The sequence below is a fragment of the Orcinus orca genome, chromosome 19 (genome assembly GCF_937001465.1).
Source record: "Orcinus orca chromosome 19, mOrcOrc1.1, whole genome shotgun sequence".
Taxonomy (NCBI): Eukaryota; Metazoa; Chordata; class Mammalia; order Artiodactyla; family Delphinidae; genus Orcinus; species Orcinus orca.
In genome coordinates this window covers 4,756,139-4,783,254 of record NC_064577.1, presented here as the reverse complement: position 1 = coordinate 4,783,254, position 27,116 = coordinate 4,756,139, and the positions used below count along the sequence as shown (strand labels likewise).

General features: G+C 48.0%; 1 protein-coding gene and 1 long non-coding RNA gene across 6 annotated transcripts; one reads left to right on the top strand and one right to left on the bottom strand.

Annotated features, from left to right (window-relative positions):
* Positions 1-72: 72 nt before the first annotated feature.
* Positions 73-7,993, bottom strand: TMEM97 (transmembrane protein 97). 2 transcript variants are annotated; one of them, XM_033423403.2, is made up of 4 exons: positions 7,771-7,910; positions 2,690-2,908; positions 2,358-2,502; positions 73-1,430 (listed from the first exon to the last, which is right to left on the bottom strand). In XM_033423403.2, exons 2-4 carry the CDS (start codon positions 2,738-2,740, stop codon positions 1,171-1,173), a joined length of 456 nt encoding a protein of 151 aa, XP_033279294.1. In that variant the 5' UTR covers positions 2,741-2,908; positions 7,771-7,910; the 3' UTR covers positions 73-1,170. The 2 variants fall into 2 exon arrangements, with proteins under 2 accessions (XP_033279294.1, XP_004267195.2); XM_004267147.4 differs by lacking the exon at positions 2,690-2,908 and having other exon boundaries at positions 7,771-7,993.
* On the top strand, positions 7,991-25,388 carry LOC117200412 (uncharacterized). Of its 4 annotated transcripts, none has more exons than XR_004481971.2 (4): positions 7,991-9,936; positions 14,072-14,412; positions 15,501-15,933; positions 16,913-25,388. It is a non-coding gene; the product is annotated as an uncharacterized LOC117200412 (long non-coding RNA). The 4 variants fall into 4 exon arrangements; XR_004481972.2 differs by having other exon boundaries at positions 7,991-14,412; positions 16,913-17,032; positions 20,259-25,388; XR_004481973.2 differs by having other exon boundaries at positions 7,991-14,412; positions 16,913-20,001; positions 20,259-25,388.
* Positions 25,389-27,116: the final 1,728 nt, after the last annotated feature.

The window sequence follows — 27,116 nt, the reverse complement described above, 5'->3', positions numbered from 1 at the left end:
AAATGTACATTTAACCCTTTGTAAGAGAACCCTGGGCTCTCTAGCCCCTGGTCCACAAAACAAACCAGGCAGTGGTCAGCAGCTACCTTTATTTTGACCAGACACAGGAGTCAGACGATGCTCCCAACAATCAGACCATTAGGGCTTGTAAGCAAAACAGGCAAAAAGGGGGAACTAACCAGAACCAGCATCTACCATTTTCCATGTGTGTTCACAAGTTTGTTTTTTTTTTTTGAGTTGGCCTCGAGTATGAATTTAGAGAAAGCTAGCAGAATACCAAGTACTAACGTGAAGAGACCCTATATGCACACACTGGACCTGTCATGCACAGCTCCCCACCACCCGTTGCCTTTGACTGGGAATGAGACAGGAAGGAATTATTAAACTATTCGGTAGGACGAAGTTATCCAGTAGGAGGGACACCTCCAGCGCAGGTTTGAGACACCAGATGTCAAAGGAACTTGTTAGGTGGTCTGTAAAAAGTAATAGAAGACAGGCTTGGAAAGAGCATAAACAAGGCGACTTAAAAAAATCTCTTCTCCTGGGACAACCTGTTTAAGACAGGAACAGTACACCTTCCAATTTGACCCATTTCTGACTGAAGGTCATGCCAAGGTTGAACGTTTAAGGAAAACTAAGTTTAACCCTCTTACAGAATAGCTCACCCCCACCTAGGTGTGGGGACAAGAAAACAGTTTTTAATGAACATCACAGAGGCACAGCTTCAAGCTTAAAAATGGCCTGAGACACCCCAGTGACACGCTGTAGAGTCATGAGTCAAAGGGTTAGTCACAGGTATACTGTGGATCAAATGACTCATGAACATGCCAAGTAGGCCGTGTTGCTTGGAGGTTTATCTGGTGTCTGGTCTGGTCCTGCCTTTAGTAATCCTACAATGGCACTTGGGCACACAGTGAGGCCTTTGGCACCCCTTCCCTATAACCTAGCCCTCACCCCTCTGCTCATCCTCAGGTGATCGGTCTGTTTATGTCAGTGCCCTTGGAAGACAAGGGTTTGATGTGCCTCCTGCCAGTGCCTTGGCCTTGTGTGTTGCTGCTGGTGTGTTTCAAATACTACTGAAAACATGGGTTCTGAGCATTTTCCTGGTACTGGGTCCAACAGGAAACTGCCCCGTGGTCACCTCTCCCCTGGACCCGGGGTGATTTTTCCTCATTTTTTCTTTCTTTTCTCCTCAGACTTGTAGTAGGGGTTGTGCAACATGAAAAGCAGAAGTATAAGAGGGATGAGAAAGTAGGGCATGTAGACAGATATAAGGAATAGTCGTTCGTGGAAAGTCTTAGGTCCTTGTCCTCTGAAACAACTGGCTTTGGAGAAATCCTCGAGTAGAAATGTGGAGAGGATTGGAATCAGAGTTGTCATCGTTTGAACCGAGTAGATGATTGCAGGGGTGCGGATCCACCTGCAGCCTCCTGAGGTCATCGAGGAGAGAAAGAGATAAGGGTTAGATCTGCTCATGGCTCCAGGTATGTCCACAGCATCCTCCACCCTTCTCTGCCTGCTCCCTTCAGCTGAATCATTCTAGCTCCTTTTCCACCAAGTGGAAACTGGATGTGATATAATAATGCCCAAGGTGCAGACTTATGTGACAGCTGGAGCCCTAGCCACTGACTGCCAAAGAACACTGGGTGGTGTCAGAATTAATTCAGAAAAACTCTAGGGCAGTTAAATCGCCATTACTAGTTAAACCAGGTTGGTCTAAAATGCAATTGGGGGAAGGGGAGGAGGCGGGGGCAGCCCTGTCAGCAACATCTCTTTGCTAAGTAATTATATATAGGTGAGAGGGATCAAGAGATTCTGCTAAGAGATGGCTTGGGGGTTCCAGTGGGAGAGAAGCTGTACAAGCTTAGTTACCATGAACACTGGTATGGCCACCTTCTTTTTAAAGGCATTCGTCATGGGGACGCTGTAAGAATAATTTTTAAATGAGAAGTTAAGCCATTTAGACATTAGCTTGATGCTACTGCTTAAAAGCCAGTATGATACCACCCAAAGCAGAAAAGTAAACGCACCAACAAGAAAGAAATTCTGTTGGGGGGGTGAGGTGGGGGGGGAGGGACAATAAAAAGGAACAAGCTCAAACTTGAAAGTAGCCTCAGGTTTCATGTGTGTGAGAGACTTCCAGTTGACTGAGGCAGTCCTGCAGCCCAGCTGACCACAGACACTAGCCTGAGCCACATTAATGTCCCTATACAAGATCTATCCTGGCCGTTCCCACCAATCCTATATCACCCTCATACAGCCTCCAGGGACCACTCCCCTCTCCCTTGGTAAAACTTTCCCAAAAGATTTCTGGGACCTGGTTTCAGAGCAAAAATGGGATTTCCCCATTTACTAACCTTTGAAGAAGGCATATGTTGCGACAGGAAAGAAAGGCAGCTGAAACACAAGCTCGCAAAACAGGAAGGACTTAAACCACACCGGGGGGTTCTGTAGCAGGGGGTCTTTGAACTCCTCAGTATACCACTGCCGCAGGTTTCTCAGCTGGGAAAAGATGAGGATCACAATGAATACAGCTACCTGGCAGGACAGGCTTCAGCAGGTCCAACCCGCTGGCAGAGCCTCTCACTACCCAGCTCCCTTGGCAGCAGACGGCACACCCAGCTGGCTTTTGTGGTGCAGCCTAGATGGTCATTTAATAAAAACTCACTAGCTCTAACTCAAATGTTACCTTCTCACAGCAGCTTTCCTCAGCTCTTCCAGCCCGTGTGCTACCCAGCATGTCTGTGATAACACATGTCCAGGTGTGGATACTGTCAGGAGCAGTAGTATGTGGCACTTAGTAGGCTCTCAGCTGAATGCACAAACGTGAAGTATCTGCCAACAATAGCCTTCTTTATAAAGAAATGATGTGAAAACCATCCTGACGTTTGTCCTTTCAAAATAGCAACTGCACAGCAAGCTCCAAGGGCCAGATTGCCTCAAATACAGAAATAAGTTTCCTTGTCTTTTTTGGGGGGGCGAGGTGCGGGGGGAAGTGTAAGGGAGGTAAATCTAACCTCTGCGAAGTTGCAATTTTAGACAATCTAACTTATCCCCAAATCTCAAGTTCCTTGTCATTCTTTACCCCCCTAATTCTAAAGTTTTTTTTCTCTTTTAGGAGATCAGTAGTATATTTGCAGAGGAACAGACTCTGCCTCACTCTGGAGAGTGAGTGCTCTCAGTTCTAGCTTGGGCCCCACCTTCGTGATGACACTGTCAAATCAAAAGATGCAGATCCATGTAGACGAGGCTGCAGGCAGGGGAAGGAAGCAGGAGGGTTTGAGGCTGCCCATTTTGTGCTCTTTTAAGAGCCCAAAGCCTAGGGCTCTCCACACTATGTAGACTACTGAAGGTCTATCACGTTTCACATTTAACCTCCTGGAGATGGCATCTTGATATGATAAATCAAGACAGCTTCCAAGATAAGCATTTGGCTTACAATGGAAAATCCAAAGATATTTTCCCTGTTAATTTTTAATCTAAAGATAAAGGCTCACTATTGTGAAATAGAGGCCTCTGTGCTGCAAGTGAGCTTTAAGCAAACATCCAGAAACAAACATTCTGTTAGCATAATATTAATTACAAAAAGGCCTTAGCTAGATAATCAATTTATTGACCAAGTGATCTTGAATTTGTATTTGACTTGAAATTTAAATCCACAGCAATATCCTTAGCTTCCTTCTAAGCACTTTTCAGGATGGTAATGTGGTAGAAAATATTCATTGCACCTCTCCTGGGCTCTATTTTCTCATCTGTAAAACAAGCAACTTGGACTAAATTTTTTAAGATCCTTCTTTGCTTTCTAGATTTACTTAAAAAACAAGATTGGAAGGATGTATTTTGAAAGATTTATTGCAGAATTTAAAAGGCATTCTGGTTCATTTGGGCTTCCCTGGTGGCACAGTGGTTAAGAATCTGCCTGCCAATGCAGGGGACATGGGTTTGATCTCTGGTCCGGGAAGATCCCACATGCCGTGGAGCAGCTAAGCCCGTGCACCACAACTACTGAGCCTGCACTCTACAGCCTGCGAGCCACAACTACTGAGCCGGCGTGCCACAACTGAAGCCCACATGCCTAGAGCCTGTGCTCTGCAACAAGAGAAGCCACTGCAATGAGAAGCCCGCGCACCGCAACGAAGAGTAGCCCCCGCTCGCTGCAACTAGAGAAAGCCCACACGCAGCAACAAAGACCCAATGCAGCCAAAAACAAATTTATTTTTTAAAAAAAGGCATTGTGGTTCATTTGAACTTCACTTTCTATTTAATTCATATACATTCAGATCCACCTATTTCATAAATCCAGGCAGATTTGTACAACACTGTAATTTCTAAGGGCTGCAGGATGATAACAGCAAAATTTAAAACACAGTTGACCCTTGAACAACATGGGTTTGAACTGTGCAGGTCCGCATATATGCAGATTTTTTTCAACAGTAAATACTACAGTACTACACGGTCAGTCGGTGGCTGGCTGAATTTGAAGATAGGAACGTGGGTATGGAGGGCTGACTATAAACTGTACATGGATTTTCGACTGTGGAGGGTCAACGTCCTTAACCCCCAAGCAGAGTGATGAGCATGGTACCCAGGGGCTGAGTGCCTGGCTCTGAGTACTGGCTCTGGGCAAAGCACTTAATCTCACTAAACTTGTTTCCCAGTTATAGTACCTACCTCGCTGTTGGTAAGATAAAAAGAGTTAATACTTACAGTCATTAGAACAATGGCTAGCACACAGTAAATGTTAATGTAATACATATTTGGAGAAGTTCAATTTAATCCTATTAAAATCTCAGCATGCAACTGGTCATTAATAATTATTAGGTAAGACCCCCAAAAATAAAACTGTTTCCATTTATAACTGACTCACATTTGACTCAACTTATCATTGTTATCATTGTTATCCATTAAAATATTCACCTGGCCTACGCACATGGATTTCTAGACCGAAGTTGCTACTGAACAGTCTTGCACTCCTCTTAGAACGAGCGCACAAACTTTCAGCATCTAGATGCTCACTTGTTTTCCCGTATTTTAACAGAAGCAATGCTACCCAGCTGCAGATGATACTACAAAATGCTTCCCATCCTCTCCATGTTCTAATCCAAACTAAATTCTTATTGTTTCACAGTAAGAGTTTTTCCAAGTGTTGATCTGCTTCAAACCAAGAAAGATATTTGCAAATTTTAGCCTAACCATTATGTGATCTCCACAAGCTTTTTAGTTCTGGAGAAATTCCTTCTATTTAGGGAGGAAAAACACAACAGATGTTAAAATTTGGCATTTTTCAAAGAGAATGTGAAAATAACTCAGGGCTTTTATTATTATTTCCCCATACAGAAGCAACAAAACCATCATTGCCCACCCCAAAGCAACAAGGGTGAATAGAGACACAGGCCTTCCAAGCTGGGTGGCCCCTGTGTTACTAAGGTCTTTAAACAGTATCATAGACAGACACACACACACACACACACACAAACAGTTACAGAGTTTCTGGTCAGATTCTGCCTATGTTGGCCCTTGACCTTTTACAACAAGTCAACTTAAAAAAATAAAGTTGAGAAAACTACCAAATCAAATATATAAGTTTAAATGGGGTCTTTATGATTTTGGAAACATTTTAATTGTATTTTGTGAGTGGAGAGCAAGAACTTGTGGGAATGGCACATTCACAAAAGATAGGAAAACCAACAGCTGTTAAGTCTGGAACGGTTGGCTACCTGGAGTAACATAACTGCTATGTATGTATGTATGTATGTATGTATGTATTTATTTTGCCTGTGCCGGGTCTTAGTTGCGGCACTTGGGATTTTCGTTGCGGCAGGCGTGTGGGATCTAGTTCCCCGACCAGGGATCGAACCGGGCCCCCCAAATTGGGAGTGCAGAGACTTACCCACTGGACCACCAGGGAAGTCCTATGACTGCCTAGTATTAAAGGGACTCATAACATCAGAGACTGTGAACAGGCAGCCTGCTTGAGTTCTGCTGGCCCCACAGACTTTGCACAGACATGGCTCTCCTTTCTTCAAGGCAACTAATGGCTAATGCGGAGCTGTGACGACCTGTTTAGAAGGATCATGTACCACCTGGGCCTGTGTCGTAGGCTGAATAATGGCTCCCAAAGACATCCACATCTTAATCCCTGGAACCTATGAATGTAACCCTATTTGGCAAAAGTGACTTTGCAGATGTGATTAAGTTAAGGATTTGGAGATGGGAAGACTATCCTGGTTATCTGGTGGGCCCTAAATGTAATTACAAGTGTCCTTATAAAAGTTGGGCAGAGGGAGATTGGACTAAAGAAGAAAAGGCAGCAAAGTGATGGACCGAAGCAGAGATTGATGTGATGTGGCCACAAGCCAAGAACACCCACAGCCACCAGAAACTGGAAGAGGCAAGGAACAGATCCGCCACTACGACCTTCAGAAGGAACGAGGCCTACAAGACTCATTTCAAACTTCTGACCTCCAGAACTGAAAGATAATAAATTCGTGTTGTTTTAAATCACTGTATTTTTGTAATTTGTTACAGAAGCAATAGGAAACTAATACATCTTGTATATGTTTGAGCTTGTGATTTAACTCATCTCTCTCCTACTTGACAGTTGAAGCTACAGAGCCCTGACTTGCCCAAGGAACTCAAGAAGTTCTTGGAAGAACCACGTCCCCAGACAATGCTCTTGCCACACACAACCTACACTTTTCCCAGGAAAAGGTAGGTCAGAGGTCTTCCCATTTATGCTTGGAGCTAGAAACAAACCAGACTACAGAGTGGGGGTTTATTGTTGAGCAGTGGCTCTTAACCTTTTGGGGAGGGTCAGACCCCTGGAAAAGTTGATGGAAGCTATGGAAAACAAGGCACACACAATTTTGCATGCCCTCTTAGGGGTTCATGGACCTCAGGTTAAGAACCCCTGCTCTGCAGAGAAAAAGCATTTAAGGAGAAACAGAGGTAAAATCAAATCTTTAGGTAGACACGTCAGGCTTGCCTATAGTTCTGCAGACAGATTGGAGAAGTGTAGAACTGAGGACTGGAATTCCGTGATAGAAGGTTATAGGGTCCAGACATGAAAATAAAACTCAATAAATAAAAAGCATTTAAAGCAAAAGTTAAAGTTTGGGGTAAAGAATGCTCTCCAACAACCAGGAAATGGGGCTTTCGCCTCCGTTTCTACTCAGATGCTCATTCTTGCTCAAACCCAATAAAAAAGGCCGATTTGAAAAGGTGTCGTTTACTTACGAGCTTTTGAAGTTGCTGGATCCTAATCTTGAAATCAGGACGCTCTGCGAATGTCCCTTAGAGGGGTCTAATACTACTTGCGTTATTTCTTTGGGATTAGTCGGTATTTTTAAAGCTCTCCCAAGAAACACAACTTGAAAACAAATCCAACATGTGTCCATAATTTAGACACTGGTTCATCCAGGCTACTTCCCTCAAATACTGAAAACTGACCAGAGCTGGGGTGTGTGAGTCTTAAACCCAGGGAAGAACTGTCTTTAAAAGGAGCAAGGTGTTTGGCCCCAGGAGCCTTGGGGAAGCGGCTGGGAGAGACAAAGAAAACCCCGAGGAAGAAGTCGAGTTGAAGGGTAAGGAGGGGCCGGAGCGCCGGCGGGACCCAAGGAAAGCAGGAGGGAACCCTGAGTGGGCGAGGCGGGGCGCCAGGGCGAGGCGGGGCGCCAGGCAGGCGGGGAGATCACGGGGACGCCGGGGCAATCGCTACGCCGAGGGGCGCCAACCTCGGCGACCGGCGGCTAGGACAGACGGCGCCCTCACCTCCACGGGGTAGAGATCGCGCGGAAGCACCGCCTGCAGGTCCACGAGCAGGGTGATGGGGATGTGGGAGAGGAAGTAGAGGCCCAGCAGCCACTCCAGGCCGCGCCGGGCGCCCAAAGGCCCCATCATCCGTCGCTTGGCAGAGCAGGAGCCCAGACTACGCTGGAGGGAACGCGACGTGAGAACAGGCCCGCAATCGCGCCATCCCAGGAGCCCGCGCCCCGCCCCGCCCCGCCTCGAGGGCGACGAAGGCCGCTCCCATTGGCTGAGAAGCCGCGCGCGGGCCGGGAGCGTCCGCCGAGGAGGCCAGCGGACCGTTTCCATTGGCCATGGGGACCACCGCGTGACTTGGGGGCGGGGCTGCTCGGCTGCCGCGTGGGGCTGCTCCGGGCGTGGGGCTTGCACAGCCAGAGGTCCTGCCTGTCGCGGGGCCTTCCGGCCTTCTCTCCGCTATCGCGTGTCATCCGTGGCCCTTTCGCTCATTACTCTTACGTTCCTTCGCTCCATCCGTTCAGTGCTTGCTGGGAGGCTCCTGTGTGCCCGGCCGTGGGCGCTTATGGAGATGGAGCGCCCAGTGCAGTGGGGTGTCACTCATCAGGGCCGGCCGGACAGTGCGTGGTGGTCCGGGCCATGGCGGCAGTCACGGGCCGTGGGAACAGCGGGCAAGATCCCTGTCCCTCCGGAGTTAGGGTCCCTGAAGCCTTCTGAAGGATGTGTAGGAGGCAGCCAGCCTCAATTAAGAAAGAAGCACGGGGATATAGTAGGAGGTAAAATTGATAATTCGTGGTGATTGGCTGTGGAGAATGAGGGAGGCTCAGTGGTTCATTTTTATTCTGCAAATATTGATCTTTAGTTATATGCTGGGTGCGGGTCTGCCCTGGGACAGGATGGGTGGGGCTGCCATTCACTGAGAAGAGTGAGGTAGAGGAGAAGTGAGTTGAAGAGAAGGTAATTTGGTTCTGGCCATGGTGTTACTGAGCGGTAGCCTCTGCGGCATCTGAGTGGAAAAGTCTAGCAGGCAGTTGGCCGAACATGTCTGAAGATGTAGATTTGTGAGGCATCAGCGTTTGATGGGAGTTGAAGTTTTGAGAGCAGAAGGCCTGTGAGAGATCTTAGGTGACCTGCAACCTTAGGGGTCATGGGACAAGGGGGCTGAGATACAGGTAGACAGCAGGAGTGTGATGTCTCAGAGGCACGGGCAAGGAGGGAGGGTCAGCTGTGTCAGAGCAACACCTGTGACCTTGTGCAAGCAGCTGTGGCTGGTGGAGGCAGGAGCCTGATGACAGCAGGGCAAGGAGATGGGGAAATCGAGGCAGGGAGCTAGACATCTGATTATGAAGGGGAAGAGAGACGGGGCAGTGGCTGGAGGGGGATGTGCTCAAGAGAGGCTTATTTATGTACTTTTCAGATGAGAGAGACAGGAGTACTTTCATTTGTTTAGATGCTGCTTGAAGTTTCTCGGTCCGGGGAAAGGTCGTCCATGTAGGAGGACGAGAGCAGGAAACGTGGCTCAAGGCCGCCGAGGAGCTGGAGAGACTGGATCAGGTTTTGGTCAGAGGAGTGCTGTGCTCCCCAGGGTGGGCCCCGTGGCACTAGGACAGAGAACTGTGGTCAGGGTAGAGGACCCAGCTGAGATGTGTGGCCATTGATCTGGAGGCCCCACTCTCCTAGGCTGTGTGCTTTTCTCCATCATGAGATCTGCACAGAAAAAGGCTGTTCGACTTGTCCAGGGTTGGGGTTAGAAAGACAGTGGTGATGTTGAGGAGTTGAACAAGAGAGTAACTGAAGAGACGGAGCCCGCAGTTCAAGCAGAGTAGGGAGTGAGTGACGTAAGGCCAGAGGGGGCTGGTAGACTGGGAGAAATTGGAGAAATGAATGGATTTGAGGCCTTGCTGAGGAATGAGCGCTAATGTGATGGGAGTAACTGGATGGATGGGCCGGAAGGTTGGGAGAGTATGACACGCGGGTACAGGTGTGTGGGTTCCAGATCTCAGACGTTCTGCCCATGGGAAGCTGTGGCTGAAATGGAGTGGAGGGGAAGGTATTTGGAGATGAAGTCAAGGGACGGAGAGCCAGGATGTGGGATGGATGGGCCACAGAGGCCACCTTGGATGGTGGTGGCAGTCGGGTGGAGAGAAGGCTGTGAGCTCATTGCCAAAGTCTTCGGTAAGTAAGGGGAGTGACCAGGAGGGAGGTGGGCATGGGTTGAGGTCTGGCTTAAACCTTGGAGAGTGGAGGGGAAATGGATGTGGCCTTGGGGAGCAGGGAGGCTGGTGACCCCACCTCCTGACCCTGAGCTAGCGGACTGTGAGAAAATGAGCAGCCAGTGCTGGGGAGGGCCGTGGGGAAGCCGAGCCCTTAGGGGCAGGGGAGCTAGGTGTCATCTACTGCAGGAGGTAAGGGCTGAGGGTGTGGAGGGCTTTGTGAACCCCATAGTAGAGGGGTTTAGGCTCTGGAGAGGAGAGGGGTGTTTACTGGGGAGGAGAATCAGAGCAGGGTGGAGGGAGAGCACAGCAGGAGAGGCAGTGGAGGTTCCTTCTGGGATGGTGAACAAGGGATAAACATTGTGAGAACACAAAGTTCTGGCATCCCCAGGGCCTCTAGGGGGTAGGCTGGAGCGCTCCTGCACAGCTGTACTCAGGAGGGGGCCTGGCAAGAGCGCCCCCCCGCCAAGAACGGCTTTCAGGACATGGAAGACACCTTTTAAGCTGTAGTCCATGCTGACTGTAACTGCTTGCCACGGGGAGGGAGCGTGGGGCCCCCAGGCTGGGATTTGCCCAGGGAATGGCGTTAAGTGTACAGCTGTTAAAGTGACTTCCTCCAAAAGCATCTCACTCAGTCAAGTTTGTTATCTGTAGATAAAGATTTTCAAGGCCAAGCACTTCTGGAAGGCTCTCCATCCAACAAAATCTCTGTCCAGCTGCTGTCTTATGTTTGAAATTCCTTTAGTGGGGGAACCAAAGCTTGACAAGGTCAGATAAGTAGTAGAAGATAAATGGCCCTGGGGAGGAGGACAGGGTTAATCAGCAGATTCTCACCAAAAGCAAGTGTTGAGTGAAGAATGACTTAAAAAAAAATGTTCTGAGCAGCTTCCTTGTCCTTCTGAGTGAGAAGAGGTGATGTTTAGCACCTTTTGAAAATTATTTGTATTGTGATGAGACAAACACCACTAGCCCAACAATGGACCCTGCAGTGGTGGAAACAATTCTAGCCCGTAACCCCAGCCGAAAAGTGCTCGGAGAAGGCCTGCGCTAGACCTGCCACCTTCCTCTTGGGCAGCAACTATGCAAGGCTCTTTCCTCTCCTCTCTGCTTTTGTTTCACTCTTCTCTCTCCTTAAAATGCACTCACCCCCCTCACCCCACCCCTGCCCGCCTACCCATTCTTAGGTGTTTTAAGTTCCAAAGGCCTGCTGCCCTGACTGCCTCTGCCTGGGGGATCGTTGCTGTCTCTGAACCTCCGAGGCTTTGCCTCTGACATGTTCATTCTCTTCACTCTGAGCAGCACTGATCTGAGTACATGTCTACACCATTTTAGGTGTACGGTTCAGTGGCATTAAGTACATACACGTTGTTCTGCAACCATCACCACTGTCCACCTCCAGAACTTTTTCATCATCTCAAACTGAAATTCTGTACCCATTAAACAATAACTCCCCATCCCCCTCCCTCCTCTCCCCAGTAACCCCTATACTATTTTCTGTCTCTTTTCTAGGTACCTCATATAAGTAGAATCATTCAATAATTTTCCTTTTGTGTCTGGCGTATTTCACTTAGCATAAGGTCTTCAAGGTTCATCGATAGATCATGTATCAGCATTTCTTTTTTTTAACTAAAGTATAGTTGATTAACTAAAGTAAAGTAATGTTTTGTTTCTGGTGTACATCAAAGCAATTCAGTTATTTATATTTTCTTTTTAGAATTCTTTTTTATATATCCTTTTAAGTAATATATATATTTTTCATATTCTTTTTCACCATGGTTTACTACAAGTACTGAATATAGTTCCCTGTGCTATATAGTAAGACCTTGTCTATTTTTATGTATGTTAGTTTATATCTGCTAATCTCAAACTCCTAATTTATCCTTCCTCCCCCTTTCCCCTCTAGTAATCATAAGTTTGTTTTCTATGTCTGTGAGTCTGTTTCTTTTTTGTAGATAAGTTCATTTGTATCTTTTTTTTTTTTTTAGATTCCACATATAAACAATATCATGATATTTGTGTTTCTCTGTCTGGCTTACTTCACTTAGTATAATAACCTCTAGGTCCATCCATTTTGCTGCAAATGGCATTATTTCGTTCTTTTTTATAGCTGAGTAGTATTCTATTGTTTATATATATATATATATAAACTTCTATATATATATAGACAATATATTCTATTGTTATATATATTTATACACACACATACATACACACACACATCTTCTTTATCCATTTATCTGTTGATGGACATTTAGGTTGCTTCCATGTCTTGACTACTGTAAATAGTGCTACTATGAACATAGGAGTGCATGTAGATCTAATCTCTGGAGACAAGCAGACCATTGGTTGCCTGGTGCTGATGGAAATGGTTGGGAATGGGACAAGGGAATATTCTGGGTGATGAAAATATTCTGTATCTTGATTGTGGTGGTTGTTACATGGGTGTATATATTTTTCAGAAGTCATAAAGCTATACCCTTAAATTAAGTCTTATTGCATGTTATACTAAGCTCATAAAAAGTCACTTAACATCATTAGTCATTAGAGAAATACAAATCAAAACCACAATGAGAAACCACCCCACATCTAAGATAACTATAATTTAAAAAGCAGCAACAACAGAAAATAACAAGATTAGAGAGAATTAACAAGTGTTGGGGAGAATGTGGAGATACTGGAACCCTGTACCTTGCTGGTGAGAATGTAACATGATGCAGCCACTGTGGAAAAGTTTGGTGGTTCCTCAAAACGTTAAAATTACCATATGACCTGGCAATTCTACTCCTAGGTCTATACCTAAAAGAACGGCAAACAGGGATTCAAACAGATACTTGTACTGATACATAAATGTCATAGCAGCATTATTCACAACAGCGAAAAGGTAGAAACAAGCCAAGTGTTTATCAGTAGATGAATGGATAAACGAAATGTGTTATATACAGTTGACCCTTGAACAACATGGGTTTGAACTGCATGGGTCCACTTATACTTAGATTTTTTTCAATAAATACATACTACTACATGGTCTGTGGTTGTTAAATTCATGGATGTGAAACCAAGGATGCAGAAGGCTGACTGTAAACTTTACACAGATTTTTGGCATGGAGGGTCAGTGCTTCTCACCCCTGTATTGTTCAAAGGTCAACTGTACTTACAATGGAATATCATTCAGCCATAAAAAGTAATGAAGTTATGATACATGCTGTAACATGCATAAGCTTTAAAAACATGCTCAGTGGGGCTTCCCAGGTGGCGCAGTGGTTGAGAGTCCGCCTGCTGATGCAGGGGACACGGGTTCGTGCCCCGGTCTGGGAAGATCCCACATGCCGCGGAGCGGCTGGGCCCGTGAGCCATGGCTGCTGAGCCTGCGCGTCTGGAGCCTGTGCTCCGCAACGGGAGAGGCCACAACAGTGAGAGGCCAGTGTACCGCAAAAAACAAACAAAAAAAACAAACAAAAAAACCAAACATGCTCAATGAAAGAAGTTGGATACAAAAGGACAAATATCTAGGAAAGGAGAATGCTTAGAGACAGAAAGATTAGTGGTTGCAAGGGGCTAGGAGGAGGGAACTGGAGTGATTGCATAATGGGTACAGAGTTTTGTTTGGCGTGATGACAAAGTTTTGGAAATAGTGATGGTTGCAGAACATTGTGAATGTAATTAATGCCCCTGAAATATACACTTAAAATGGTTAAAATGACCAATTATCAAAGAACTAAAAAGAAACAATTTTTAATTTCAGCAAAAGTTGAAAGCAAAAAAAATTAAGATTTTAATTTTGTAAAGGTAATGGTTCTCAGAGATGTAATTTGATACTTTTATCTCTACCTGCCTACCCTACATTTTCACTGTGACGTCTAAGAGATGCCTCCACCTCAGCTATGTCCAAAGCCATGACTTTCTGCTTCCACTCTGTTCCTCCAGATTCCTTCCCCCATAGTTGACCCCTCCTCTGTTTCTCAGGCCCAAACAATGGCATCATTCTTGGCTCCTTCCTTTTTCACAAACTCCAGATGTGAATTGAAGAAAAATAAAGCTGATTCTATCTTTGAAATATATCTAGACCTACTCATATATGAGCACTTGCTTTATTACAGGATTACTACTGGTGAACAGCGAAGTAGATTTTCAGTAAATGGTGCTTCATCAGCTGACAATCTAGATGGAATGAAATCAAACAAAAATCAATTGCAAGTGAATTGTGGATCTAAATGTGAAAGGCAAGATAAACTGGAAGATGACACAGTAGAATATCTGATCTCAGGGTGTGCCAAAATCTGAGGGCAGGAGACTTCGGTCTGCTGTGTTTATGAGGTATCTCCAATGTAGACGCCCAATATTTACAGAAGGAAAACAAAAGAAACTTCAACATGCTCTTGAGCGATATACACACATACAAGTACTTGGATCATTGTGAAGACACACAATGTTCTTAAAGGTAAGATTTAATGTCATATAAATGTCACTTCTCATTAGTCTATCATCTAATGAAATCCTAATTAAAAACCCATTCAGGGAATTCCCTGCGGTCCAGTGGTTAGGACTCCGTGCTTCCACTGAGCAATGAGGTGTGATAAGGCCTACCAGGAGGTAAACAATAGTTTAAAGCCACAATTATTACCATTTTGTTGAATCTAGGACACTGTGTATTATAAGGTGCATCACTGGTTCGTGTGCCGCTAAGAAAAACACTGCCACCTAGCCTATGACTTCTTAGTTGCCTCCTGATTCAAAGATCTCACAGGTATGAATGGCACTGACGCATGGATTCTCAGACAGATTAACAACAAAAAAAATTAAAATGCCAGAATAGACCCCAAAACCTACGTGATTAGTAGAAGATTAATATTGCAGATAGCTGGGAAAAGAGGGATCTTTCATCGACTGGTATTGAGAAAATTAGGTGGTCTAGGAAAAAAGCCTCCTATCTCACACCTGATACACACACACACACACACACACACACACACACACACACACACACACACACACACACACACACACACACACACACACACACACACACACACACACACACACACACACACACACACACACACACCCCAGCTGGACCAAAGATGCGAAACCAAAAAACAGTTGTAGAAGAACTTGAGGGATAATAATTTTTATATTATCAGAATAGGGAATACCTTTCTAAATATGTCATGAATTGAGAAGCCACACAGAAAGACTGATAATCTGACTTCTTGAAAGCAAAACCCAGAGGCAAGGCTGACACTGCCCTACAATCTAAGTGAAAATACAAAAGGTAAGCTGGGAAGTAGCCTGGCTGCTCCTCCCACAGAGGGCTTGACCCACCCCATCGTATTTCCAGGGTCCTCATTCTCCCCAGACCCCCAGTCACATGGCTGCTGCCAGTGCCAGTCTATATGGGACCTCAGCCATCACCTAAAATTCGAGGGTTATTTTATACAAACATAGTGGGTTGAATGGTGGCCCCAAAAGATGTGTCCCCTAGAATGTACAAAGGGACATTTTCTTTTTTTTTTTTCTTTTTCTTTGCAGTACACGGGCCTCTCACTGTTGTGGCCTCTCCCGTTGCGGAGCACAGGCTCCGGATGCGCAGGCTCAGCGGCCATGGCTCACGGGCCCAGCCACTCCGCGGCACGTGGGATCTTCCCTGACTGGGGCACGAACCCGTGTCCCCTGCATCGGCAGGCGGACTCTCAACCACTGCGCCACCAGGGAAGCCCAGGGACATCTTCTGAAAGAAGGGTCTTTGTGGAATGAGTGAAGGATCTGAGATGAAGTCATCCTGGATGAGGATGGAGGAAAGTGCTTGGAGCCATGCCAGTGACAGCACGCATGCCGAGTTGCAGGCCACATGGGATGGTCGGGTGGTCCTGGTCTGGGTGCTCTTCTGGAAGTTTCCATTTACCTACCTGAGCTACCCCTCCGCTCCTGGACCCCACTGCCTGGGGAGAACTTACAACAGCAGGTACAGGTAACACATCCTCTTTAACGGGTGGCAGCCCGGCAACTCCTGCAAAAGGTCCGGCAGAGGCCCATTCAGACTGGGCCATCCACACGGCATGGCCCCTCACTCCCAACCACCAGCCCAGCCCCGCAGCCGCTGACAGGGCAGGGAGCGTGGCCTCAGGAGCAACTGCAAGCGCTCTTGCTGCCTGGGAGGGTGTTTCCAGACCTTGATCCAGGCACACCTGGGAAGGGCTGGCTGGCTGACTCAGGCTGCCCAGATCGGCCAATCCTTGCCCATCAGGGGCTCACAGTTGCAGAAAATGGGCCTTGCTGCACCAGCCAGGTCCAAGGAACAGGTGTGAGGTCCTGAGGGTCAGGATGGACATGGGGCTGTGACTTCGGCTTGTTTTCTAATCCTTTTAACTGACCCATGAGTGGGAGGCAACTGCAAGAAGACCCTCTCCTCACAAGAGGGATCTAGGTGTCAGGGAGAGGAGGGCTGGTGGGTGGAGACAGAGGCCTGGTGCCTGGGTGCAGTGGAAGCCTCTGGAAGAGCCAGTGGAAGGAGGCTGCACAGAGTGAAGCCCAGGGTCGCAGACATGTCCAGGAGCTGCTGTGTGTTAGTTCAGGCCCTTCTCTGAGCTGCTCAGGGTCAGCTCTGACGGACAGGTGGGGCTGGGGTGCTTTGCTTCGAGGGCTATGGGCGCAGTTCCTGTGTGCCCAGCCCTGTGGGGGTGCCTGCCCAGGTGGGCCCTGTGGGCTGCTGGGTGCCTGCCCAGGTGAGCTCCATATCCTGGGAGGTGCCTGCACAGGTGGGCCCTGTGCCCTGGGAGGGGGCTGCCCAGGTGAATCCCATGCTCTTGAATGTGCCTGCCCACGTGAGCCCCGCGGGCTGCTGGGTACTTGCCCAGGTGAGCTCCATATCCTGGGAGGTGCCTGCCGGAGAGAGCCTCCTGTGCCCTGGGAGGGGCGTGTGAGCTAGCGTCCTCTCTTTGCAGCCGGCACGGAGTTGCTTAGCGACTCCCCCGTGGACACCATTGACACTGCTGGGATGAGATGAGAACCAGGAGAGGCTGCTGGTGTCTGAACCTCTGCCCGGGCCCGTCTAGAGCAACGAGGTCAGTAGGTGGGTGCTGGCTGCTGTGCTGCGTGAGGGAGGCCCCATGGGTACCTCTTGTTTCTTCTACCTGACACCACGGAGGCACCCCCCCGCCTGGGACAGAGGGTACAGCCTGCCCCAGGCAGGTGGGAATTCCTGGTGACCCTGTCGGGGACACCAGAGGGACGGAACAGGCAGGAGGGGAGTGGGCGCCCACGCAGAGCCATGGGGCTCGGGGCCCAGGGGGCCTTTCTGGGTCTGCGTTGGGAGTGGACGAGCAGTGGTGAGTGTGACCCAAGAAAGCTGCCCTGGTGACATGAGACTGACCCCGCTCAGGGAGACAAGCCTCCCAGGTGACTCCCAAAACAGGATTGGAAGACAAATCCTGTTAAAAGAAAGTTTTGTAACATGAATCCTGCTGAAGGAGAGGTTTTGCAAAGCTGATCCCCTAAGAGGAGGCTCCGTGAGCTCTTCCCCTCAGGGGGGGACGTGGAGCCTGCCGGGAACAGGCAGTCCCCCTGGGCGGGCGGCAGGTGCAGAGCCCACTCTGTGGCCCCATGTCTGTGCTTCTGGGCGGGTAACTTGGCTTCTCGGAGCCTCAGCTTCTCAGTCTGTTCAAAAGGTGATGGCAGCATGGATTGACTAGTAAGTTGCCCAGAACAGAGTAGAAAGGGGTCTTGTGGAAATTGCACAGAACATTGTCTTTAGGGGAATCGCAGGTCCCGTTTCCCACAGGTCTGTCTTCAGGATCAGGAGAGCGGATCTAAGCAGATTTGCAGTAGAGCCTGGGGACGGGCTCGGTTTGGTGGGTCCTCCTGTCTCCTGAATCATGGACGGGGAAGCTTCAGCGGGCAGTGGCAGGTTCATCCCACCTCTGGAAGTGTCTGGACTCCAAGGCCCAGCAGCCGCTGAGCCCTGCGTCTGGGCCCCTCGGAGGCAGGTGGGACAGGCTGGCCTCCTTCCTTCCCAGGACATGTGAGGTGCAGGCTGTCGTCAGGGAGAAGCAGGGATGGAGGGGTATCCTGTGTGGGAAGAGGACATGGGGCAGCTTGTGTACGTGGATGTCCACACCAGGAATGTGGGTCAGTGCAGGGGGACTCGGACACCAGGAGGTGCAGCTGGTGGGCCTGAGTAAGCAGGGCTGGGGGTCCCGTGGAGGCGGTGGGTCGAGCTTCACCCGTGCTGGGCCTTGGACTCCCCGGCCTTCCTTGTCCTGGTCACTGGGGAGGAGGGGCTGAGCGGTGCTGGTGGAGTGACCACCAGGCCTTGCCAGTGTTGGCGCCTCCGGCTGTTGTCAGGGAGCCTGTGGGGTGTGGGTTTTGCCGTGCCCGCCAGGGAGGAGGTCTGGAGGGCTCCGGCAGGAGGCACTGGTGTGGCCAGCACCTGTGCAGAAGCTTCCAAGCCAGTGTCCAGAGAGAACCCCTGCCTGTGGATTTCAAGTCCACATACACAGATCAGCTTCTAGTGGGCTCGGATTATTTTCTAGACACAAAGTCCTAACACCCTGTGTGTCCACGGCACATGGAAAGGCACATCTGATGTGGTTCCAGGTGCTGCCTCTGGACCCCCTCCTGCCTGGACGCCGCGCAGCCAGTGTCACCATGTCGTGACTGTGTGTCAGGCGGGGGGCAGGGGGGAGAGCAAATGGTCCAGGCCCACGAGGGGCCGTGCCATCCACGGAGCCAGTGCTGTGGCTGTAGGTGTGCCCTCCGCTCACCCCACTGGCAGAGGCTACTATCCCCTTACAGATGGGGAGGCAGTCGGTGTGGCACCTGAGGTCGGGGCCTGTGGCTGGCAGGCGGTGGCGGTCAGCAGGGGGTACGCACGAGGTCAGGGAAGGCTCTCAGTGTGTTTACAGAGAAGATGTGAACGTGGGTGCAGGTGCAGAGCTGCCTGCAGATACTGCTGTGAACGCCCCTGAATTCTTTCCTGAGAATATTGGCGGAGGGGCATTCAGACAACAGGGCAAACAGCTTGTTCTGGTGGCTGTTGTTGGGGAAGTGGGGCATAGACAGGGGCTCAGCCCGCAAAACCCTAGAACCGCCCCCAGAATGGCAGGAAGTGGTTCTTCCACCTACTAGACATGGAGGGAAGGAGTGAGGTCTGCGGGGCCACCTTCACTTTCGGGGACTTGGTGGGAGGCTCGTATGCTCAAGGCTAAGACGGGTCACAGCACACAGTAGGGGTGCATGGCGGGATCCCTGTGCTGGCTTCCTCATGCCCCCTCCTTCACTCGAGGGTCTTGAGAGTATCTCTTCCCCCAGTGAGGAAGGGTAAAACCATGACATTTTCCCCCAGGGAAGCTCATTAGGGACTTGGCCCCCAGCTGGGGCTGGTCACCTGGCATCGTCTGCCCTCAGCCTCCAAAATGCCAGTGCCCAGAAGGGGAACCAGTGTTCAGCATGAAACACATGGTTTGTGCAAACGGCGTAGGTGCAGGGGCCGCCCCTAACGGGAGGGAGGTTTAGATAAAAGCAGGGAGCCGTTCCCCAGCTGTGGTAGCTTCCTGGGGCGGCCATGACAAATGACCACAAATGGAGCCTCAGAACAGCAAAAACCGATCCTCTCTGTTCTGGAGACCAGAAGTCTGAGATCAAGGCGGCTCAGGGCTGAGCTCCCTCCCGAGGCCCCAGGGGAGGAGGCTTCCTGGCTTTTCCAGCCTTTGGAGGTTCCAGGCGTCCCTGGGCTCGTGGCCACATCCGTCTCCATCTTCACGAGGCTTGTCCTGTGTCTGTCCTCTTCTGTCTCTTCTAAGGACACCTGTCACTGGATTCAGGGCCACGCTCATCCGGGATAAACTCATCTCCAGATCCGTAAATAGCGTCTTTAGATCCTATTTCCAAACAAGGTCCCATTCCCAGGTTCTGGGGGGCCAGGATGTGGACATAACTTTTGGAGGGGGCCCATTCAACCCATACCGCAGCCCAATTCCCAGACGCTGACCAAGGGCCATCCATGCCTACTGACCTTCCTCAGGACAGCAGTCAGGTTAGCGATGTTCTGTCTTTCTGCACAGAGGCATCTTTTGTTTCATGCACTTGATGGGGGGAAATGCTGCTGGCTGACCTCCCAGTCTTTCCAGGGACCATGCCGAGCTATCCTCCCTGGGAGTGTGGGAGCACGGCCAGGGCACCCTGTATATGCTCTGTGCTTACCGCTCAGTGGTCATACACCTGCTTGGGGCTGGGCACCCTCAATAGGCTAGACTGGCCCCTGGACCACTGCACTTTCTACCACATCAATAGGTGCACTATGTGCGGGCCTACGACCATGATGTGTGGACAGGCACTCATGCCTGCCGCATGGCCTCCAGCCCACCATGGACCCTCCAGTCCTGCTGTGGACACCACCATCCAGTCATGGACTCCCGCTCCTGCTGTGGACACCCCCATCCCATTAACCCCCAAGAGACCTGCTGAATAGGGGTGAGAACTCCACTGAGAAGAAGAGACCAGGGATGTGCATGTGCCTTTGAGGAAATCATTGCTCAGAAGACCCCAGCATCTATCAGCAGTCTTCTCCGTGATCTCTTGACCTTTGCTCTTCCTCTTTTCATCTGATATCTTGCCAGATCGTTCATGGAGAAATTAGGTCCTATCTGGCAACAGCAGAATCGTCTTCCCAACACATGAGAAAAGAACAGGCATGGGCCCGCACCCATCTTATCCTTCCCTGCCTGCCCGGCCCCATCAGGTCAGGAAGATGTGTCCCTCCTCCTGTCAGAAGCCAAATCCCAGATAAAGAACTTAGATGTAAAGGAAACCAGAATATTGTTTTGAGCTATGGACGCATAAAAAAAAAACCAACAACAGCAAAAACAAATGATCAAATTTCCCAAAATATGGATGTTACAGAAAAACCCGAACGAACTTTTGGGCCAACCCAATAGGTGCAAAGAAGGGCGCGGGGACCTTTCTGCTCTTTCTTCCCCGAAGCAGGAGAGAACATATCCTCCCCCTCAACCCCCACTCCTGCCGCCATGGAAGACTTCCTCCCTCTGCTGGAAGGAGAGTGACATTGTTACCGTCAAGGGAAGAAAGTGGAGAATGAGAGAATTCTGTACAAATGGAGTTTGTTAAACGTAATTCTCATACTCCTTCACTTCCCCACACAGTGTACTTCCTTTTCCACCATCGCCTCTCTTTGTTCAACACAATAGAAAAGCATTTAGGTTTTGCCACTTCTCTGGGTCTTTCTTCATTTCTGTAGTGGGGCACCCTGTGTCTTGTAAATCTTATGGGAAATAAATGTGTATGCTTCTCTCCTGTGAATCTGTCTCCATTTAATTCTCAGGACCAGCTGTCAACTCTAAGAGGGTGGAGGTGTGGTTTGTCTCGGTGACATTTTTCTCGTCAGCATCTTTGAATTCTGCCTCCTTGGCTTGATTCTTCAGTGTGCTGACATGCTCTCAGCTACCATCTTCAGAAACTGTGAGAATGAAACACATTCTTTTTTTTAATTTTATTTTTTAAATGTATTATTTATTTTTGGCTGTGTTGGGTCTTCGCTGCTGCGCGCGGGCTTTTCTCTAGTTGCGGCGAGCGGGGGCTACTCTTCGTTGCGGTGCGCGGGCCTCTCACTGCGGTGGCTTCTCTTGTTGCGGAGCACGGGCTGTAGGCGTGTGGGCCTCAGTAGTTGTGGCACACGGGCTCAGCAGCTGTGGCTCACAGGCTCTAGCGCGCAGGCTCAGTAGTTGTGGCGCACGGGCTTAGTTGCTCTGCAGCATGTGGGATCTTCCTGGACCAGGGCTCGAACCCATGTCCCCTGCGTTGGCAGGCAGATTCGTAACCACTGCACCACCAGGGAAGCCCATGAAACACATTCTTACCCTATGATCCAGCCCTCAGAATTTTTGGTATCAGTGGACCCAAATGAGTCGATTGCTTACATCTACTCAGAAACCTGCACCAGGATGTTTAGGGCAGCTTTATTCAGAACTGCCAGAACTTGGAAGCAACCAAGATGTCCTTTAGGAGGTGAATGGACACATAGACTGGGCTACATCCGTGCAACAGAATGTTCTTCAGCACTGAAAAGACAAGAGAGAGATATGGAGCCATGGAGAGACAGATGGGGCACCTGAAATGCATATTACTCACGGAAAGAAGCCAATCTGGAAAGCTGGCATAACTTAGGGTACCAACTACATATGATATTTGGGAAAAGGCAAACCATGGAAAGGGTGAGAAGACCATTGCAGCGCCAGGAGTTTGTGGCGGGGTTGAGGGGTGAGGGCTGATAAATAGGTCGAACACAGAGGCTTTTTAAGGCGGTGAAGCTATTCAGTGCGATACATTCATTCATGGTGAAATACATTTGTCAAAACCCATAGAATGTACCACACCAGGAGTGAATCCTAATATAAACTCTGGACCCCGGTGAAGGTGTCCATGTAGATTCATTGATAGTGACTGACACACACAATGTCGTCGGATAGTCAGGGAGCGGGGGTCTCTGAGCACCTGTGGGGATGGGGACGGGGAGCAGCAACAGCAGAGCAGGGTATATGTGGGACCTCTCTGTACTCTGCCCAATTCTGCCATGAACTCAAAACTTCTTTAAAAAAATAAAGTCTATTTAAACAAAGAAACAAACATTCGAGTAGTATCACAAGGCTGCTCGTCTTCAGTCCTCAATTTTTTTTTTTTTTTTTTGGTACACGGGCCTCTCACTGTTGTGGCCTCTCCCGTTGTGGAGCACAGGCTCCAGACGCTTAGGCTCAGTGGCCATGGCTCACGGGCCCAGCCGCTCCGCGGCATGTGGGATCCTCCCGGACCGGGGCACGAACCCGCGTCCCCTGCATCGGCAGGCAGACTCTCAACCACTGAGCCACCAGGGAAACCCAGTCCTCAATTTGTCTGGGCCACTTGAGAGTGGAACTTCAGCAGACATTGTCCTTTCAACCCGCATCATTTCAGAGTTTCATCTGACATCTGCTTTTTATCTCACTACAATCTTTTTTAAGATAATATGTCTTCTTTTTTTTTAAATTGACGTATAATTGGTGGGCAATATTATATTAGTTTTCTGTTATAACACATAGTGATTTGATAGTTTTATACATCACAAAATGATCACCAAGATAAGTCCAGTTACACGTCACCATACAATGTTGTTACAGTATTATGGACTCTATTCCCTATGCTGCATGTTACATCCCCATGACATTTGTTTTATAACTGGAAGTTTGTACCCCTTAATCTTTCTCACATACTGCGCTCATGCCCCCAGCCACCTCCCCTCTGGCAACCACCAGCATGTTCTTGGGATCTGTGAGTCCATTTCTGTTTTGTTGTGCTTGTTCTTTTGTTTTGTATTCTACATAGAAGTGACCATCATAAGTTATCTCTCTCTGTGTGACATATCTCAGCATAATACCCTCTAGGTCCATTCATGTTGTCATAAGATTTCATTCTCTTTTATTGGCTGAGTCATATTCCACTGGGTGTGTGTAAATATGTACATGAAATCTTTCTTCTCCATTTGCCAACTGATGGATACTTTGGTGGCTTCCATATCTTGGCTATTGTCAGTACAGCTGCCATGAACATAGGGGTGTGTATATCTTTTTGAATTTGTGTTCTTGTTTCCTTCAGAAAGATACCCCCAAGTGTAATTCCTGCATCATATGATAGTTCTATTTTTAATTTCTTGAGGAGCCGCCATAATGTTTTCCATAGTGGCTGTACTAATGCACATTCCCAACACAAGTGTCTGAGGGTTCCCTTTTCTCCACATCCTCGCCAACTTTTTTTTTTTAAATTAATTAATTAATTTATGGCTGTGTTGGGTCTTCGTTTCCGTGTGAGGGCTTTCTCTAGTTGCGGCAAGTGGGGGCCACTCTTCATTGCGGTGTGCGGGCCTCACGCTATCGCGGCCTCTCTTGTTGCAGAGCACAGGCTCCAGACGCGCAGGCTCAGTAATTGTGGCTCACGGGCCTAGTTGCTCCGCAGCATGTGGGATCTTCCCAGACCAGGGCTCGAACCCGTGTCCCCTGCATTGGCAGGCAGATTCTCAACCACTGCGCCACCGGGGAAGCCCCCTCACCAACTTCTTATTGGTTGCCTTTTGGATGATAACCATTTTTTCAGGTGTGAGGTGGTAATTTCATTGTTGTTTTGGTATGCATTTCCCTGATGATAAGTGATGTTGACTATGTAGTCATGTATGTGTTGACCATCTGTATATATTCTTTGGGAAAATGTTCGATCTTCTGCCAATTTTTTATTTGGGTTTTAGTCTTTTAGAGGTTGCATTGCATGAATTCTTCGTCCGTTTTGGATATAAACCCCTTTCCCGATATATTGTTTGCAAATATTTTCTCACGTTCAGTAGGCTGCCTTTTCATTTTGTGGATAATTTCTTTGCTGTTGAAAAGCTTTTCTTTTAGGTGGGATCCCATTCGTTTATTTTGCTTTTGTTTCCCTTGCTTGAGGATACTGATCCAAAAAATATTGCTCAGACTGATGTCAAAGAACACACTGCCTATGTTTTCTTCTAGGAGTTTTATAGCTTCAGGTCTTACGTTGAAGTATTTGATTCATTTTGAGGTTATTTTTGTAGATGGTATGAGAAAGTGTTCCAAATAGATTCCTGTGCATGTTGCAGTCCAGTTTTCCCAACAAGATTTATTGAAGAGGTTATCTTTTCCCCATTGTATATCTCACCTCCTTTTTCATAGATGAGTTCACCATACATAATGGGTTTGTTTCTGGGCTCTCAGTTCTGTTCCATGGATCTGTGTGTATTTCTTTTGTGCCAATACCATACTGTCTTGATGTTTCCAGGTTTGTAGTATAGTTCGAAATCAGGGAACATGATATGTCCACGTTTGTGCTTCTTTCTTAAGATTGTATTGACTATTCAGGTTCTTTTGTGTTTCCACACACATTTTAGAATTCTTTTTTCTAGTTCTCCAAATAATCCCATTGGCATTTTGATAGGAATGGCATTGAATCTCTAGATTGCTTTGGGGTGTGGAATCATTTTAACAATACGAATTCTTCCAATCCATGAGCATGGCATGTCTCTCCATTTGTTTGTGTCCTCTTCAATTTCTTTCAACAGAGTTCCAGTTCTCCGAGTACAAGTCTTTTACCTCCTGGGTTAGATGTATCCCTGGGTATTTTATTTTTGTTAATGTCAGTGTCGATGGAGTTCTTTTCTTAATTTATCGTTCTGATAGTTGTGAGTGTATAGAAATGCAACTGATTTCTTTAGATTAATTTTGTATCTTGCAACTTAACTGAATTTTCTGATGAGTTCCATTTGTTTTTGGGTGTCATCCTCAGGATTTTCTCTATAGAGTGTCATGTCATCTACAGACAGTGACAGTTTTAAACTTTTTCCTCTGCCATTGAATTCATTTTACTTTTTTTTTTTTTTTTTTTTTTTTGCGGTACGCGGGCCTCTCACTATTGTGGCCTCTCCCGTTGCAGAGCACAGGCTCCGGGCACGCAGGCTCAGCGGCCATGGCTCACGGGCCTAGCCGCTCCGCGGCATGTGGGATCTTCCCGGACCGGGGCAAGAACCCGCGTCCGCTGCATCGGCAGGCGAACTCTCAACCGCTGCGCCACCAGGGAAGCCCTACTCCTTTTTTTTTTTAAACAAACATTTTATTTTGTTTATCTTTATTTTTTTTGGCTGTGTCGGGTCTTAGTTGCAGCATGTGGGATCTTCGTTGAGGCAGGATCTTTTATTGCGGCACGTGGGCTTCTCTCTAGTTGTGGTGTGTGGGTTTTCTCTCTCTAGTTGTGGCACACAGGCTCCAGAGCGCATGGGCTCTGTAGTTTGCGGCACGTGGACTCTCTTGTTGAGGCGTGTGAGCTCAGTAGTTGTGGGACATGGGCTTAGTTGACCCGTGGCATGTGGGATCTTAGCTCCCTGATCAGGGATCGAACCCGCGTCCCCTGCATTGGAAGGTGGATTCTTTACCACGAGACCACCAGGGAAGTCCCCCCCCACCTTTTTTTAAATTGAAGTATAGTTGATTTACAATGTTGTGTTAGTTTCTGGTGTACAAGGAAGTGATGCAGCTTTATATATATATATATTATTTTTCATATTCTTTTCCTTTATGGCTTATTACAGAATATTGAATATAGTTCCCTGTGCTATACAATAGGACCTGTTGTTTATCCATTCCATATATAAGAGTTTGCATCTGCTAGTTCCAAACTCCAAGTCCAACCCTCCCCTGCACCCCTCTGTTCTCTATATCTGTGAGTCTGTTTCTGTTTTGTAGATAAGTTCATTTGTGTCATATTTTAGATTCCACATATAAGTGATATCATATGGTATTTGTCTTACTCTGCCTTCACTTATGATAATCTCTAGGTCCATTCATGTAGCTGCAAATGGCATTATTTTATTCTTTCTTTTAAAAAAATATTTATTTATTTATTTATGGCTGTGTTGGGTCTTTGTTTCCGTGCGAGGGCTTTCTCTAGTTGTGGCAAGTGGGAGCCACTCTTCATCGCGGTGCGCGGGCCTCTCACTATCGCGGCCTCTCTTGTTGCGGAGCACAGGCTCCAGACGCGCAGACACAGTGATCGTGGCTCACGGGCCTAGTTGCTCCGTGGCATGTGGGATCCTCCCAGATCAGGGCCCGAACCCGTGTCCTCTGCATTGGCAGGCAGATTCTCAACCACTGCACCACCAGGGAAGCCCTATTTCATTCTTTTTTATGGCTGAGTAATATTCCATTGTGTGTGTGTGTGTGTGTGTGTGTGTGTGTGTGTGTGTGTGTGTATCACATCTTCTTTATTCATTCATCTGTCGATGGTCATTTAAGTTGTTTCCATGTCTTGGCTATTGTAAAGAGTGCTGCTATGAACATAAGGGTGCATGTATCTTTTTGAATTATAGTTTTGTTGGGATATATGCCCAGGAGTGGGATTACTGGATCGTATGGCAACTCTATGTTTAGTTTTTTGAGGAACCTCCGTACTGTTTTCCATAGTGGCTGCACCAACTTAAATTCCCACCAACAGTGTAGGAGGGTTCCCTTTTCTCCACGCCCTCTCCAGCATTTGTTATTTGTAGACTTTCTAATGATGACCATTCTGACCAGTGTGAGGTGGTGCCTCACTGTAGTTTTGATT

Coding starts and splice junctions, on each gene's coding strand:
- TMEM97 (XM_004267147.4), bottom strand. CDS start 7,899: ATGATGGGGCCTTTGGGCGCCCGGCGCGGCCTGGAGTGGCTGCTGGGC. Junction 2,503..7,770: donor GCGATCTCTACCCCGTGGAG/GTGAGGGCGCCG, acceptor ATCTTTTCCCAG/CTGAGAAACCTGCGGCAGTG. Junction 1,431..2,357: donor AACATATGCCTTCTTCAAAG/GTTAGTAAATGG, acceptor CGATGACCTCAG/GAGGCTGCAGGTGGATCCGC.